This window comes from Pan paniscus, chromosome 6, assembly GCF_029289425.2.
Source record: "Pan paniscus chromosome 6, NHGRI_mPanPan1-v2.0_pri, whole genome shotgun sequence".
NCBI classification, from domain to species: Eukaryota; Metazoa; Chordata; class Mammalia; order Primates; family Hominidae; genus Pan; species Pan paniscus.
In genome coordinates, this window is record NC_073255.2 from 21,285,246 (window position 1) to 21,303,698 (window position 18,453).

General features: G+C 36.3%; 1 protein-coding gene and 1 long non-coding RNA gene across 6 annotated transcripts in view; one reads left to right on the forward strand and one right to left on the reverse strand.

Moving 5' to 3' along the window:
• The window catches only part of LOC112440505 (uncharacterized), a 53,656-nt gene that overhangs the window by 29,202 nt on the left and 6,001 nt on the right, over positions 1 to 18,453 (forward strand). Inside the window, exon 4 of the long non-coding RNA XR_008626151.1 lies at positions 1,744 to 1,913. This is a non-coding gene — a long non-coding RNA (uncharacterized LOC112440505). The remainder of the gene's footprint in view (positions 1 to 1,743; positions 1,914 to 18,453) is intronic.
• SOSTDC1 (sclerostin domain containing 1) overlaps positions 9,944 to 18,453 on the reverse strand; it is a 112,877-nt gene continuing 104,367 nt past the window's right edge. For all 5 annotated transcript variants that reach the window (XM_055115725.2, XM_055115728.1, XM_055115727.2 and 2 more), the window contains 2 exons: positions 13,864 to 14,257; positions 9,944 to 11,368 (listed from right to left, as the gene is read on the reverse strand). In XM_055115725.2, the coding sequence (XP_054971700.1) occupies positions 10,953 to 11,368; positions 13,864 to 14,068 (621 nt within the window). In that variant the 5' untranslated portion in view covers positions 14,069 to 14,257 and the 3' untranslated portion in view covers positions 9,944 to 10,952. The remainder of the gene's footprint in view (positions 11,369 to 13,863; positions 14,258 to 18,453) is intronic.

Genomic DNA, 18,453 nt, shown 5'->3' on the forward strand with positions numbered 1-18,453 from the left:
AAACTTTTTTTTTTTTTTTTTTTTTTGAGACAGTCTGGCTCTCTCTTCCAGGCTGGAGTGCAGTGGCGCGATCTCAGCTCACTGCAAGCTCCGCTTCCTGGGTTCACGCCATTCTCCGGAGTAGCTGGGACTACAGGCGCCCGCCACCACGCCCGGCTAATGTTTTGTATTTTTTAGTAGAGACGGGGTTTCACCGTGTTAGCCAGGATGGTCTTGATCTCCTGACCTTGTGATCTGCCCGCCTCGGCCTCCCAAAGTGCTGGGATTACAGGCGCGAGCCACCGCGCCCGGCCTCATTTAAACTTTGTGTGTGTGTTCTGATTCCTAAGATTCCAGCATTCTAGAGCCTTTATTTTGATCAAGTAATATTACCATAAATAGATTAAGCTTAACATATGGCCTCTGAAGTTAAGGGAGTGAAATAAGAGGAAAAGGGAACTATTCCAGTTACAAAGTTGTTATTTCTATGCAATCAGATGTAGGTGAAGAAGAAATTGCAAAGTTGGCGGTGCTTTTTCTCCTTTGCACATCTAAAGACTGCTCGGCAGTGTAACCACGAAGCAAAGCCTGGCACAGCTGTTCATTCTGTCTCATCATCTTTTATCTATGCAGTACTTTCCCCTTAGAGTGAGTATTTGAAATTCTGAAAGCCGCGTGCTTCATTTCCCATCATTCTACACCTATGCCAAGTTTCAAGATTGGCTTTGATGTGTATCTAAAGTGGCTTGGCACACTGCTGTCATCATTCCCTGCATCTGTCCCACTCTGTGAAACTGTGATGTGATCATCACTGTCCCACGGGAGGAGACCAGCTGCATGTGGAACCCTAGCGATGTCCTTCTACAACTCTGTGTGGTGCATGGGTCATGATGATGATTGCTGGAGGGTACAAAGTGAATGGGTTACAGTTACATGTTTTGAAATCATGTAGGAGTTAAGCAGCTACCCTACCTCTAAGCTATAAACCTTCCACCCTAACGTTTTAGTTCTGGCTTTTTACTCTCACCAAGGATTGCAATGGCAGCCAAACTTAAAAGCTCCAAGATTCAAACGCTTTCTTTTTCTAGGATAAGGAAAAAGCCTAGCATAGTATTTATTTGTGTTCTAGATAATGCCTTTTGGTGAGTATTAACATAGTTGATGAGTCATTGTTCTCAGTTAATTTTTCATGGATTTATAAAGCATATTGTTTCTATTCAATTAATGTCTTGTTCCAAAGCTTGAGTGACCATTTTGAAATAAACCCTCAAATAGAAACTGTGCATTTAATCATTCACCAATCACTGCATATTCTAATGACATGGTTGTTATTAAAACCTCTAATAACATTAATAACAAAAACAAGCAGCCGCCAGGTGTGGTGGCTCACACCTGTAGTCTCAGCTACTGGAGAGGCTAAAGCAGGAAGATCACTTGAGCCTAGGAGTTTGAGGCCAGCTTGGACAACATAGCAAGACACCTATCTCTAAAACAAAAATAAAAACACCCTCCCCAAACAGCCAATCTCTATCCCGACTCTAGAATGTAAACAAGTGAAAAACCCTCAGGGTATACAGGGATCTATGCTTAACATTCTCCTGTTTTTCATAGGCTACATGATGATACTGTGAAAAAAAAAATCCTCGGTTTTTATGTCTTTTTTGGCTTTAATTTAGGTTTATTTGTTTCTTGAAGGACTTGATATCTGACCTCAGTGTAAGACATTCAAAGCTCTCAGAACTTCTCCCAAATTTTCTCTTTCAGATTTCATCTCAAGTATAAAGTAATGAAGTGAGAAGATTGATGTTGAAAGGGACCTTGGAGGGCATTTTAATATCTACCTTTTGAAATGAAAAACAAAATAAAACAAGAGATTCTATAATAATTCAATGCCAACTGAATGCAATACACTCTTTCAGATGTTGCAAAGAAAGGTAAGCCCAAGGCTGATCTGTAGGGTTACATTCACCAGCTCCCAGCCAAGGGGGAGCTCTGGCAGGAGGTCAATTGGGAGAAGGAAGGAAAGTGACAAAGTTATTACTCCCCTGGCCCCCTCGCTTTGCAGGTTCCTCTGACTGACCACAGCTCACTGCTTCTCTCCCTGTGTGCTCTCACCTTCCAGGCATCACCTCAACTCATCCCTCATTTTTGTAGGGCTTGGGGGTGGTGACAGCTTTGCTGTTGCTGGCCCTGGGCTTCTGTGCTCTGCCCTGTGCTTTCCCCATCCAGACTTTTATGATTAGTTTCCTTGTAAATAAGTCCTCCCTAACTTATTCTGAGCGTGCCTTCTGTTTCATTTTGGAATACTAACTAAAATAGAGATGTCAACTCAGATTTCAGGAAGCTTACATTTTAGCTTAATCTTCCAAGGCCATTCAGGAGAGCAGACTTGAGATTAGCATGCCACTCTCTTAACTTCTGAGAGATGATTTAAGAAGCCCCATACAGCCCATAGGACAGCTTCAACTATCCCAGCAAATCGGCAGGTATATACAGTTTGGCAGGTACAGGATATTTCTAAAATTTGCAACTAGCATTTAAAAATTGGTAAAATTTATAAAAAAGATTTGGATTTATGAGGGTATTTGGCTGTGTCTGGGAGTAGATTTGGAGCTGTTAATACAGCTTTTCTACAGTCTCCACCATTTTGCCTTGCCTTACTCCCAACCTATTGCTCTGAGTAGGTATTGAGTTTGCAAACCTTGTCTTAATATGTTTTCTCTTCTAGAGATGTTTGTATGTGAGAGGAATCAAAAATTTTAAATAATAAAAATAATATTTTAATGGTAGAAATTAGGTATCTGTAGTTATGGAAGAGCTGCAAAGGGGTGTTTTGTTTTGTTTTGTTAGCCAGGAAAAGAGAGCAGCAGGTCTTCGGATAGCCTTGAAATTATAGGGTTCGAAGGCTCCTAGTCTGGGCAGCATTCCTCACGGACTGTGGCTTTTCAGAACTCATTCCAGGGCTATTCTATCATGTTGATTGTACATCCTTACAAGCCTTTTTTCCCTGTTATCAGCATTTCCCAGCTCTTCACTTCAGCTTAACATACAGCTACTTGGTATCATGGTCATCTTCCCATTGAACATGCCTATCATTACTACTGATAATGAAAGAGAGAATAAAACACAACAGAAAAAGTCTTAACCTGGAATGTTCAGTAACCACACTTGTTTTGGTTTAATAATATTAACTGAATCATAAATGTCTTAACTCTAAAAGAACACAATGATCAAAAAAGAGCCTTGTTCCAGCTCCAACATCTGCTGGAGGCATTTTCTTGGATTTTCCCCCCATTATATGGATTGAGGAATGGGGAAATAATATATATTTACCCAAATGCAATTCAAGTCTTTAAAAAAATCATTGCCCTCAAACATATGTTAATAGCTGAGAACCAGCTTAACTTATAAAATAACAGCATGGCTTACATGATAGCATTGGAATCATCCAATGTAATCCATAAAATTTTCCATATTATTGGAGATTGCTTTCCTGAGACCTTACCATATGCAGCCAGGCAGATCATTCTATCATCACAGGCCCCCCTGCAGAGCAAATTGATTACAATACCAGTATTCGAAATGTGTATAATTATTTTAAAATATCTTTCTAAATAATGGATAGAAGCAATATTTAGTGGCCCAGATGGACCAGTCTCCACATATTTTGATTGTTTAATTTTTCTACAACTATTGCCTTTAAACTCATGCCATCATTAGCAATGAAATGGCTTCACGTAATACATGGAAACTAACATGAAACAGGAATTTTTATCTTTAATATGAATACTTAGAAGAAGACGGGCTGCAAAAAGCAACTTATGAGTACATGAATAGTTTATAATCAAAGGGAAAAATCTCTATAAAATTTCTAACAATTTGAAACAAGAAGATAGGTCCTTTTCAAGAAGTTATGCTAAGATTTTGTCTGCTTACAAATAAAGGTTCAGCTCTATTTGACAAGTTTTACAACCATAAAGAAAGATGTCTACCTACTGAGTACAGTGTTCACTATCTGGATAATGGCTACCCTGGAAGCCCAGTCCCCAGCAATATGCAATATACACATACATGTAACAAACAGGTTCATGTACCCCATGAATCTAAAACTGAATTAAAGTAAATTAAATTAATTTTAAAAAGAAAGTTTTTTTCCACTATGCTTATTATTATTTGCTGTGGTTTATCTCAAATGTTTGTGGGGATATTAGCAATACCTTCTGACATATACTCTTCTTGTTTTAAGTCCAGATAGTACAATTTAGGTGATGGATCACAGCAATGACATATATAAATTTTGCTCAATAATGGGATTATATGTATTTGCCTTTACATTTTGCCACAGGATATTTGTTCTTTTCCTAATTGGATTGCCTTTTGTACACCAATGTGTTCTTAGAACCTAAAGGGTCCAGACTAGGTTTTCAACAATTACTAAATAAAGGAGTAGATTAATGAATTTCAAATACTATAAAATATATTGACTAGAAGTATCACTATCTCACCTATAATATGTAATATAATTTTTAAAATAAAAACTTTCAACAAAATATAACATCATTATTTTAAAATAAAACCCAATTCTCATTATATGTTCCAGCCACTTTATAGTATTTTCTCTAGAGGGGAAGAGGTAATAGAGTAGTAATAGAGTTTTTTAACAGAGAAAAATCCTAATCTGTTTTGTACAGAGTTTCCTCACCTTCTCCCAGATCCTTAACATTTTCCTGGTGTTGGATCAAGTTTGGACTAAGAGTAAGAAATGCCTGATAACAAGCTAGTCTTAGCCCTCCTGAAGCTGGGTCTCCACTTTCATTCTATATTGCCTGCCTTATTGGTTATGATAGACCATGTCAACTTCCATAACAAGTTTGACCAAAATGTTATTGCAAAAGTTCACATTTGAGTGCGCTGGGGACAGAATCAAAAGTAGAGAGTAGCATGAATCAAATCTGCCTTTGTGTATGTCTCTGTGACTGTAAATATGACCATATTGTTTAAGACAATAGAATGTGAATATTTCACAGAGGGAAGATACTTTAGACATTATCTAGTTCAACTCTCTTAATTTACAGATGAAGTAAGTGAAGCTTTACGAAGCTGAATAAACAAGTGCAAATTCACCCAACAAATTAGTAGCCGCAGAGTCTAATCCAGATCTCAGATCTGTTTCCAAGTTCACATGTCTTGAAAGTCACTTGTATAAAGTTACTACATTACAAAATTGCAGATGAGTCCAGTTGAAAACTTTATTATTTTTTAAATGTCAAACTCAGTCAAAGATTAAATGTAAACTGTTATTAGTATAAAAAGTAGACAAAGGCTGGGCACAGTGGCTCAGGCCTGTAATCCCAGCACTTTGGGAGGCCTAGGAGGGCGGATCACCTGAGGTCGGGAGTTCGAGACCAGCTTGACCAACATGGAGAAACTCCGTCTCTACTAAAAATACAAAATTAGCCAGGCATGGTGGCGCATGCCTATAATCCCAGCTACTCTGGAGGCTGAGGCAGGAGAATCACTTGAACCTGGGAGGTGGAGGTTGTGATCGTGCCATTGCACTCCAGCCTGAGCAACAAGAGTGAAACTCCATCTGAAAAAAAAAAAAAAGTAGACAAAATTAATCAACTTAGGAAAGAAAGTGTCAATGAACAGGCAAAGTTGCAATCCTTCACTAGATTATTAAATGCATTTTGCAGTTTTTTTGTCTTAGGTTTACAATAAATAAATTTGAGGCAAGAAAGTTTTGTAAAGCCCTTTGAGCTTAAGAAAGTAAACCAAAAAAAGCAAAGAAATTATTTTATAACTTATAAACCACATTTGAAAAGTGAGGGAGGAAGTAAAGCAAACAATTATACAGGAAGTTCAGGTCAGTAAAAGTGGTAAACTATTTAACATAAAATATAGCTTTGATTAAAGATTGTAAAGGATTGTTTAAAAGTGCTGGTTAGTGGATGGCTGGGTTCAGTGTTTTGGCTGTCATTGAATGCCAAATTTGGGTTAACATCTCAATGAATAAAAGGAATTGAATGACCGTTTTGTGACAAATTTGCCAACGTTGCAAGGTTAAAAAAAATTTTTAATTTATATGAATTTAATGACAAATATTTAAAAAGAAATTTATTTCTTCTGAAAATCATGATGCCTATGTTTTTATAGTAACTTATGTTTAAGCCATATCAAACTCTTTTTTTGTCCATTTGTTTTTTGTTTTGGGGGAGGGGGTTTGACATTTATTTTAGGTTTGGAAGTACATGTGAAGATTTGTCACATAGATAAACATATGTCATAGGGGTTTGTTGTACAGATTATTTCATCACCCAGGTATTAAGCCAAGTACCCAATAGTTATCTTTTCTACTCCTCTCCCTTCTCCCACCCTCCCTGCTCAAGCAGACCGCAGTGTCCGTTGTTTCTTTCTTTGTGTTCATAAGTTCTTATCATTTAACTCCCACATATAGGTGAGAACATGCAGTATTTGGGTTTCTGTTCCTGCATTAGTTTGCTAAGGATAATATCCTACAGCTCCATCCATGTTCCTGCAAAAGACATGATTTTGTTCTTTTTTATGGCTGCATAGTATTCCATGGTGTATATGTACCACATTTTCTTTATCCAATCTGTCATTGATGGGCATTTAGATTGATTCCATGTTTTTGCTATTGTGCATAGTGCTGCAGTGAATGTTTGCAAGCATGTGTCTTTACGGTAGAATGATTTATATTCCTCTGGGTATATACCCAGTAATGGCATTGCTGGGTCTAATGGTAGTTCAGCTTTCAGCTCTTTGCAGAATCATCATAGTGCTTTCCACAATGATTGAACTAATTTACACTCCCACCAACAGTGTATAAGTGTTCCCTGTTCTCCACAACCTCAGAAATAACAATCTGTTATTTTTTAACTTTTTAAGAATAGCCATTCTGATTGGTGTGAGATGTTATCCCACTGTGGTTTTCATTTGCATTTCTCTAATGATCAGTGATATTGAGCTTTTTTTCATATTCTTGTTGGCTTCATGTATATCTTCCTATGAGAAATGTCTGTTCATTTATTTTAATGGGGCTGTTTGCTTTTCTCTTGTAAATTTGTTTAAGTTCCTTATAGATGCTGGATATTAGACCTTTGTCAGATGAGTAGTTTGCAAATATTTTTCCCATTCTGTAGTTTGTCTGGTTACTCTGTTGACAGTTTCTTTTGCTGTGCAGATGCTGTTAAGTTTAATTAGGTCTCACTTTTCAATTTTTGCTTTTTTGTGATTGCTTTTAGTGTGTTTGTCATGAAATCTTTGCCCGTTGCTATGTCCAGGATGGTATTGTCTAGGTTGCCTTCCAGGGTTTTTATAGTTTTGGGTTTTACATGTAAGTCTTTAATCCATCTCAAGTTGATTTTTGTGTATGGTGTAAGGAAGGGGCCCATTCTTCACTCTTCTGCATATGGCTAGCCAGTTATCCCAGCACCATTTACTGAATAGGGAATCTTTTCCTCATTGCTTGTTTTTGTCAGCTTTATCAAAGATCAGATGGTCGTAGATGTGTGACCTTATTTCTGGGCTCTCTATTCTGTTCCATTGGTCTATGTGCCTGTTTTTGTACCAGTACCATACTGTTTTGTTACTGTAGCCTTGCAGTATAGTTTGAAGTCAGGTGACATGCATATCAAACTCTTGATCAGTTTTAATAACAATAAACTTTGGTTTAATATGTCTGTGCCACTGATAATGCCATTCAATTTAGACATCTGTCTCAGATTTAAGTACCTAATCCCATTCCTAAAAATGAAATCAGTAATACAACACTTTCGGTCTCCGAAAGTGCTGGGATTACAGGCGTGAGCCACCATGCCCAGCCTGCAAACAGATATTTTTAAAGGTTTTATGTCCATGTTTGGCTTAGGTCTAGCATACTATATATTAGTCATTTGTGTATATGCTGTTAATTTTTCTTTCATTCTTGTTATTGATATATATGTCAATGTATACTTATCTATAAATATCAATATATTTATGTCTATTCATTTGTCTATGTATCTGTGAAACCATTTGAAGAAGTCCTTGATGTATAGTGGCCAAAGTAAATTTAATAAATTAGTAATTCATTAAATTTAATATGCTTATTAAGTTTAATTAAGAACACCTCTAAATTTCTATCATTTCATGGATAGATATTATGAATGTAAACTAGAGGTAAGAATATGCTAAAATTATCATAATCTACCATTTTGAGATGATAGTTACTAAGATGATAGTAAAATTATGCAGTTTATTAGATTGGAACACATGAGTTAACTGAAAATAAACCACAAAATATAATTAGCAGTTGAGACACATATGATTTTTAGTATTTTAAAATAATAACTAGAAAGCTCTTCTTTCTTTTGGCTTTTAATTTTTACTTCACTGAGACACTGATTTTATTCTAGGCCTTTCTTATCGACTGCTGACCTTTTCCTGTCATTTGATGTTAAAGATGATACAATGAATGCATCATCAATGTAACATGGCCTGAAACGGATCAGTAAATTGCATGTGATCGTTAGAAATAGATCTAATTTTTGACTTAGCAGAGACTACAGAAGTCTTATTTATAAGCTTCTTTTATTACATTTCTTTTTTCTTGTATATTTATGGTCCATTTGCTAATACACTATTAGGAATCAAATCACTGAAGATTTCAGCATTTTATTATCACCAAAACCTTTGTTTTAGTAAAGCATAACAACATAGTCTTCCTGATTGTGAAAAGCTGTTGCCAGATCAAGTCCTTTTTATGCCTCAGATCTTAGGGCACAGTAATTCTTGAGATCATCTCTAAGGTCTTCTGTAGAAGGTGCTGTCTTGTTGAGAAGGAAGAAATGGCCAAAGTGTCTGTATCTGAAATTTTCTGCGTTATCTTAAATATCCCACATTGAGGATGGACAGGTAAATTAGACATATGAAACAAGACATATTTGGTATATTCAACCTATATTTATTATGAATTTTTCATGTAGTAATATGATGATATAATATGAAATAATTTAAGATCCTTATTAAGACTGAAAGAGAAATCAGTAGTAAGCTATGATTTGTTTCTTTATTTGGTGGTATAACAGTTAGCATTATTATAAAATCTAGAGGTTTTTTTTTAGGTGCTTCTGCTTCTCACAGGGAAGCAACAATATTAATATTCTTGTTTAGCTTAGTATACTATATGTAATTTACATGTGATTTTCAGACTAGTAATTACAAAAAGAACAATCTACTACAAAAAAATTACTAAGGAGTCTTTCGTGCTCAGCATCCCAAAAGGGAAAACCCAGAAAATATTACCAATACATCATGAGCCTCTTTGGTTTTCTTCATTTGGAGTGATGAAATCAATCATTTGATTGAATTGACACAACAGTCCTTCAACTGTATAATCTGCTTCAAGACACTATGTTGCTCAATATAACAACATGCCAAAATTGAAAACACTCAAAAATTAGCTTTTGTTTCCTTTGTTTTTATTTCATGTTTTTGGTTTGTGGGCCATACAATAGTATTCAATGTTCTCCAAGATAAGATATTGATTTCTTCACAATTCTTTCCTTTCTCAAATTTAGCTGTACATTGAGATCATCTGGAAAACTTTAAAACCTGCTGATATTTGAGCTCTACCCCAAGAAATTCTGATGTAATGTGGATGAAAACCTGGGCATTGGGTCTCATAATATCTCCTCCGGGTGGTTATAATGAGCAGCAGACTTGGCATCCACTGGTGTATGTAAATTTGATATTCTCATGACTACTCATTGCTGGATTGACACCCAACTTTTGCAACCTCCCATTTACTGAAGAGATGGACTCCCTGTCTCCCTCTGTCTCCTCTCTTAGAATGATGCTTCTGTCAAAGCTTGAATGTGACTTAGAAAAAAAAATAGCAATTACCCTTATACATTTATTCTACAATTTTTGCACCCTTTATACATGTTAGAGGCAACAACAATAACTTTTAGCAGTGTTTATTTTTGTTAAAAGAAACCAATTGAATTGAAGGTCAAGACACCTTCTGATTGCACAGATTAAACAAGAAAGTATTACTTATTTCAACTTTACAAAGCATCTTATTGATTTAAAAAGATCCATACTATTGATAAAGTTCACCATGAACATATATGTAATAAGGAGACTAAAATATTCATTTTGCATATCTACAACATGTATTTTCATATTTCTAATCAACCACAAATCATATAGGAAAATATTTAGGTCCATGAAAAAGTTTCAAAACATTAAAAAATTAAAGTTTTGAAACAAATCACATGTGAAAGCTCATTAAATAATAACAATGACAAATAAATAGTTAATCAGCTTTACTTATTAGCCGCTGCCATGCATTTCTGGCATTCCATTCCAAGCGAGGGTCAGCATGCAGGGTATAATTTCATACTATGCGACCGTAAAGAGCTACAGGGCTTATTTTTGAAGTGAAATGTCACAGGGTCTTTCATTCTCTTTCAAAGGAAGATCACTCATGGCTGCTAAACTGTTCCCATGAAGAGTACCAAAAAAGCACCTTTCTGAAATGTTACTGTGAAGATTCATGACAACATTTTTTTTTAACCTTTCTGTTTTGAAGGAGTTTTGTTTAGGAGAGGGGATGAGCCAGTAGATGGAGGGTATCTGAGAAGCCCTTTTCTGTTTTAAAATATAATGATTCACTGATGTTTATAGTATCAACAGTCTTTTAAGAACAATGAGGAATTAAAACTACAGGATATGTGGAATTTAAATGCAAATTGCATTCATGGATATACCTACATCTTGAAAAACTTGAAAAGGAAAAACTATTCCCAAAGAAGGTCCTGATACTTAAGACAGCTTGCTGGGTTTGATCAAAGCAGAAAGCATATACTTTCAAGTGAGAAAACAGCAATGGCAGGCTTGAGTCTTCCAAGCAATCGAATCTGTAAAGCAGATGGTTACTAGTAAGTCTAGTTATGGGAGTCTGAGTTCTAACTCATGCTGTGCTTGCTGGATTTGCTGGCTCTTTTCCGCTCTCTGTGATGCTGGACTGGCTTGGCAGGTGACATGCTCTCAAAGTTGTGACTGGACTCGTTGTGCTGCCGGGTGTACCTCTTGCACTTGCAGGCAGTGACTACTGTGATTTTGTAGGTGCGTGTGCTGCCATCTTGGCACTGCAGCTGGATTCTCTGGGTACGGGTTTTGTCATTGACACACCGCCACTCCTGGGAGCTCCTCCTGCTCCAGTACTTTGTTCCATAGCCTCCTCCAATCCAGTTAGGGAGCACTGGCAGGGGCAAGCACTCGCCAGCACACACCAGCTCCTTCAGAGGGCTGATGCTGGTGCACTGGCCATCAGAGATGTATTTGGTGGAACGCAGTTCCCGGCAACCCACTTGAACCCGAGCTGCAGGAAACAAAAAAGAATGTGCATCAGAGAAAAAATGCAAATGAAGACCTTTTAAAAAGCGATCTGCAATGACAAAAATAATAGGCAAATGATAGCAAATTGCCAAATAGAAAGTGAGCACCTACTTTATTTTCACAGTGAAAAAAATCTGTCTGGATAGTATAGGGACACTTCATGAAAATCATCAGTTTACATGGCTATAACTTTTTTGGGAAAAAAAATGTAGGCCTGATTGTTTTTATATATAACATTAGCTAATTGCTTATTAGAGTGTTTGAAAATCCAATTTCCTTAGTCTGACTCTCCAATAAGGGGTTAGCAGCTCTTTCATTTATGTGTAAATATTCATTATTCAATGAGTTAAGAGTATACTTTAATATTCTCTTTCTCAAGGGTCATGTTGGTTAATGTCTGCAAGTGTTTTTAATTAGGCTTTTTAAAAATCTGTTGAGAAAAAATGTGATAGCCATTTAAATATTGTGTATAATGCATATGCTCTCGGTAATATTTTATTTCAATTATAGACTTTAGCTGCAGAGACTCAGACATACATATGTGTACAACATCTGACATTTTGCATATCAAACTTAATAACTATGTTTTAAACATAAATTCCCAAACTATCTTTTAAAAAATACAAACAGTAAAATGTTTGAAATGTAAAATGCCACTACAACTCAAGACTCAAAGAATATAAAAGCCCCTAAATCAGGAACGTATGGTTGCCATAACAACTTGGCTACATTTCCATGAATTTTATGGCAGAAAAATGCCTAACATGTCTGATTTACAACTGCAAAAGGAACCACGGTGTTCATTTCCTGAATATTGGTCATGGCAAACTTTTTGTTTTAGTTATTTGGATTTGATAGGTATGTTCTCTAATTGGCTGTTTCTTGTTACATGCCTTATGTAATTAAAGCAAAAATTAATCTTTAAATATTTTAAGTTTTCCTTACCCTTGCTTTGTTATCTAAACTTGAGGAGAATTGCCTATAACAAGCTTGAAAAGAAATCAAGGCTTGCCAACCAGGAAAAAAAAAAGGATGTTTAAAAGTACAGGCTGCTGACATTTTACAAATAAAAATGATAAGGGACACTGAAGTGGTTCCACAAAAAGTACTGAAAGATAAGTCGAAGTAGAACTGAATCAGGAGTTTCACTTCATCTCTGTATGCTAGTACTTCTGAGGTAAGAGATATAGCTTAAGGGGAACGTGATAGTTGTGGAAAAACTTACGTATATAGACATGCATGCATAGAAATCTAGAATTGTGGGATTAAAATGTAAAGCATAAATTGTTTGGTTGGACAGTGTGCTCAGCGTGCCTGATTCTGCCTCCAGCTCACCTTCCTGCAGCTGCCTCAGGAATGCACCTGGAAATAGCCAGAAATAATTTTGTCTCGTCAAGCTTTCTGTTCCTGTGTATATACAGATCTGGCATTTTTGCAGTGACAGTTCATTGACAACGAATACCCACCACATTGCTCAGTAATCTAATAATAATCAGATATGTCCTGTGTACTTAAAAGCAACCAGCTTCGTGAAAGTTAAAACATCCCAGCTTTCTTAGACATTAACAGTCATATTTGCTTTGACTTTTCAAAAGTCAAAACTACTTTTCGTAGTTGAATGGAGTGAAGGAGAGGCAAAAGATTTGTGTAAGATTTCCTGCGCACTGTTTCTCTCTCTCTCTCTCTCTCTTAAAACCTGATTATTAGCATGTGGCCTCTTCTAAAGGAAAAGATAGAAACAAAAGTTAGGGGAAATTTGAATCCCCCTAACCAGTGGTCAATTAGTGTGTCAACTAAGCTGTTGTTTTACATCTCTTAAGTTACAAAAATGTCCCCAGTCTGTCACAGAAATACACAGTTATCTAAATTTTGAATAGGACAACAAGGAATTATTTAAGAAAAATGTGTTTCTCCAACATTTTTAGTTTATCCCTCTTTTACATTGAGCATCATCAAAACTTTTGACTATCTCACTAGACGTATTTTAGAAATCCAATGTAAACAAATTTTTTCTCCTGGAAGCTTCCTTTTTTCCCTTGTGATTCCCTATATTTATTTGTGGATGGTAACTAGTAATATATATTAGTTATGTTTATACACTTTACCAAAATTGCATATGCCCTGAAATAAATTGACAAAACAACCGGAACTTGAGCTATCTAAAACAATACTTTTTAAAATGGTCATTTTGCATGATTTTGACAAAACAACAGTTTAATTCCTGGAAATGTTTTCTTTGTGGATGTTTGATAAAACTTCAGTCTGTGCTTGCATTATTAAACCACTGTTTTAGTTAGGTTAACTTTAAAATCACTACCTAGGGAAGAATGCCAACCTGCACATGCAGCAGATTACTCCCAAATTGTTTCACAACATATATATGGTTCAGGTTAGTTACCAATAAAACAATTCTACAGGAATGTGAGCTAATGCTACCAGAAAAGGAAAAAAAAAACTGTACAAGTAAAACACACTTACTGTTCCGATCCAGTCCAGTGTTACTGAAATGCCTGCCTCCATTTCTGGCTTGATTCAACGTGCTGTTGCTGCTGGGGTGTGCTGGAACAGGTTTAACCACATGTGAATAAAGGATTTCTGTGGCATCATTTTTAAAAGCCAAACAGCTTTTCATTAGGATGCATGCAAGGGGAAGGAGATAGAAATGAATGGCAGGAGGAAGCATGGTGAGTAGAGGATTTGCTTGACTGAAGAGCTGGTTAATTCTTTTGCCTCTGCTTCTGCACTGTAACTGTGAAATTCCTCCTCAAGCTTCCCTTTATATATCCATAGAGGTTTGGCGTTCATTCAGGTGTAAAGTTGTGTAGAGCTTCAGAGTGAAAACACAGAGAAGGGGTGGGATCCCTACATGACCCTGCAAAAGAATTTTACCAATGGAAAAGAAGACTGCAGAAAAGGAGGAGCTTGGTATACAAATTGCCTGAAATTTCAGAGTTGGACTTCATCACTTGTCTGTGAGCCGACGCAGGCAGGCATATTCTATATCAACGACAGACTCTCCTCTGCCATTTCCTTTCCTGAATCTAGTTAACATTCGGGTTTAATTTAAACGAAAATACATCGCTGTTCATTTGAGGAGACCGGCTTTCCCACAGTTGTTCTGTACTTTCCTCAGATTTTAGAGTATTTGGGTCAGAAAGGGAGTTCTTCCCAGATAACAGGAGGAATTCATGTGAGTTTAAATATTGTAGGACTTGCATGAAGCACCTAGTTAGCTAAACCTTGCTTTCTCTCAAGAAGCAAACCAATATTTTTTTTTCCTTAAAGTAAAAGGCACAGAGCTAAAACCTGTCCCCTGGACATGCTTAAATAATGCAGCTTTGATCTGCATGAACTACTGTGCTGCTGGGTAAATTATTGCCAGGGGTTTTGTGTGGAGAATAATGAGCATAGTTCTGTCTACATTAAAGTAAGTAATACTCATTTTTGTCTTAAAAATGTGTCACAAGCATTAATATCCATAGCATTGTTTTACATAAAACAAAGCCATTTGTGACAGACTTTTTAGCGGATTCAAAATAATTTTTTCTAGATTTTTTCAGAACACAGATTCTACTCGTATTTACTAAATATTTTGCTCATTACTTCCTTTGACTCTGCTGCCCAAGTAAGAAACCTATTTTTCTGAATTACTTTACCGGCACCCAGAACACGTGTTCCATTAATTAATTATAGGCCACTGATGATCCCTTTAAAACAATCATAAAATTCTATTTCATCATGGGACATCTCAATTGGAATAACTATTCTGAATCATCTTTTCAATTATAAATCCATTTTTGTCCTTTGTGTGGTTACCTAAATCACCTAATTTTGTATCTCTTTTCTGTATAAGCTTTTGTCCCTTGTAACTGCCATTTGCCTATATGTCTGCCTACCTGAATTTCTCCATAGCAGCGCTACTGGCATTTTGGAAGAGACAGTTCTTTATTATTGGGGAACCATCCTGTGTGTTTATCAGCATCCCTGGCTTCTAACGACTAGACGCCAGTAGCACCCCCTAGTTGGTAACAAAAAATATCTCCAAACATTGCCAAATGACCCCTACAGGGTAAAATCACCCCCAATTTAACCACTAATTATCTATTCATCTATCTCACTATAAAAGAAAGTAAAAATAAGTATAAAGAAAAAATATTATAATACCAAGAAATTATTGTTCTTTTTTAGGACAGAAATGGTACTGTAGTTTTGTTTTAAAACAATGACTGCTTCTCTATTAGAGGTATATACCAGAATATCCTTAGATGAAATGATTTTATATCATCTTTTACATTATATGGAATAAGCTAGAATAAGCTTCAAAAATAATATGAGGAGGTTAGAGGTGTGAGTGGCAAAAGATTAATTATAAGTTGATGGTTGTTACAGCAGGATGGTAAAGTATTATATTCTGTTTATTCTTGTGTATGTTCCAAATTCTACATAATAAAAAGTTTAAAAACCAGAGTCAGACAATCAGTTTAATGGACGTATACTTCCTACTAACAATATATCTCTATCCTACGACTGGATAGTCATTTATTCTAACATCCTTCCTGGAAAATCATATGTCAGTTTATTTTGTGCAAATGGAGATTACAGGCATCCTTCTAAAATACTAACTATGAAGAATTTCCTGCCCTACTTATCAGGGGACTTGATGTTAATTACACAAAGCATGTTAATATTAATCATTGACCTACAGACCCAATGCCTAAAGGAAATTAAAAGGTCAAAATAATCTAATCTGTTCCTCACTACTTTTTCTTTTTCTGTGTCAGAAGCAGGAGATATTTTAATTGGAATTTAATTATCGGGTTGGGCTAATGAGGTTGACCAAATTCACGCACAGTTATTAAATCTGCTGCACTTAGTATTCTGAAGGCTCAGCCTTAGGATATCACCTCAGGCAGAAGCAAAATTAGAAGAGAAGGCAATGTCGTTGTGCATGTGGACAGGACAAACTCAGAGTTCTTAGGCCCAATTTACCCGACAGACCCCTAGAGAACTATTTTGAGGCTGGGTGCAGTGGCTTCTGCCTGTAATCGTGCACTCTAAGAGGCCAAGACAGGAGGATCACTTGAGCGCAGGAATTCGAGATCAGCCTGGACAACACAGTAAGACCTTGTCTCTGCAAAAGTAAAATAAAAACTAGCTGAGCATGGTGATTCATGCCTGTAGTCCCAGCTACTCGGGAGGCTGAGGCAGGAAGAACGCTTGAGCCTGGGGTGTTGAGGCTGCAGTGAGCCATGATACCACCGCAACACTCTAGCCTGGGCAAGAGTGCAACCCTGTCTCAAAATAAATGAATAAATAAAAAGAAAAAAAACTACTTTGCTAAAATAGAAATAATCATAAATTTAATACTTAACAGTTATTCTGATCAGTTTAAAACAGCTCCATTAAAAATAACCACAAACTATTGCTTCTCGGCCTTTTGGCTCAGATCAAGTGAAGGATAACCACAAACTGTAATAACCCAAGAAGAATGGATATAGATGTTTAATATTGAAATTGATTCTTTCTCATCTTCAGGCATTAGTATGTACCTGTTATTCTCTTTGCTTATAACACTCTTCCCTCACCCTCTTCCTTGGCTAATCACCTACTTTTCCTTCCAGTCTCAGTTTAGATGGCAATAGCACTGAGAAAACTTGCCTTGTCCTCTCTTCCCTCTATCTGCTCGTCTCAATCCAGCATACATGTGCCAGAGCAGCAACTTGCCTGATGACTTGGCAAGACTTATGAAAGAAGAACCATTTCTATCTTATGGGTATTGTGGAATAAGTGGTTAAATTAAGTATTTAGGAAATGTAGAAAAAATATTCTTTCATTAAAAAGAGATTGGCTAATATTTGTGGTAGGCAGTCGCTAAGATGGCTCCTAATGATCCCCTTCTCATGATATTCACATCCTTGTAGCAATCCCCTTTTCTTCAGTGTGGGAAGAACTTAGTGATTAACTTCTAATTAGTATAACACACTAACATGATGAGATGTGACTTCTATGATTAGGTTTTCAAAAAACTATGACTTCTGTCTTTCTGGCTGCTCTCACTCTCTTGTTTGCTTTGGTGGAAGCCAGCTACCATATTGTGTACTTCTCCATAGGAAGGTCCATGTAACAAGGAACTGATGCTCGTAACCAACAAGCAACTGAATGAGGGCCTCAGCCAAACAGATGAGAATTCCATCAACAATGACATGGGTGAGCTTAGAAGCAAATCCTCTCACAGGCAGATGAGGCTGCAGCCCTGTCCTACAACCTGAATGCAAACTTAGGAGAGACATCAAACCAGAGGCACCCACAAGAACTATGAGATAATAAATGTTTGTTGTTTTAACTAAGTTTTGGGATAATTTGTTATATAACAGATAATCAGTACAATGTTATTTGTAATTAAGTCATTTTGTGAATAATGCTAGGGCCTTGAGAGCATCAGATGTGGAATCATTAGACATGGTGACTGTGCATCTTGCAATCTTTGGGAGAGTGTTAAGACTTATTTTCTGTTCTCAGCTGTGCATCATTGCAAGAAAAATAAAATACAAATAGGAAATTTTGTAAAAGACTTATTTTCTAGTCCTCAGCTGAGCCATCAATGTGGTGGCATTATTAATAATCATATAATGGTATTAGAATTACTACTAGCAGCTTGATTTGTAAAAGCTGGAAACTAATTTTGATTTTCTAAATAGTGTCATCATATGACTTGGAAACTGAATTTGAAAATCTGAATTTGGATCTGAAATTGCATCTTAGTTCTACCATTTACGATATGTATGAACTTGGATATACAGTTGACCCTTGAACAACACAGGTTTGAACTGTGAGGGTTCACTTATACTTGGATTTTCTTCCACTTCTGCCACCCCTGAGACAGCAAGACCAACCCTTCCTCTTATTCCTCCTTCTCAGCCTACTCACTATGAAGACAATGGAGATGAAGACATGTCTTATGATGATCCATTTCCACTTAATGAAGAATAAATATATTTTCTCTTCCTTACAATTTTCTTAATAACATCTTCTTTTCTATAGCTTACTTGAGTATATTTTATATATATA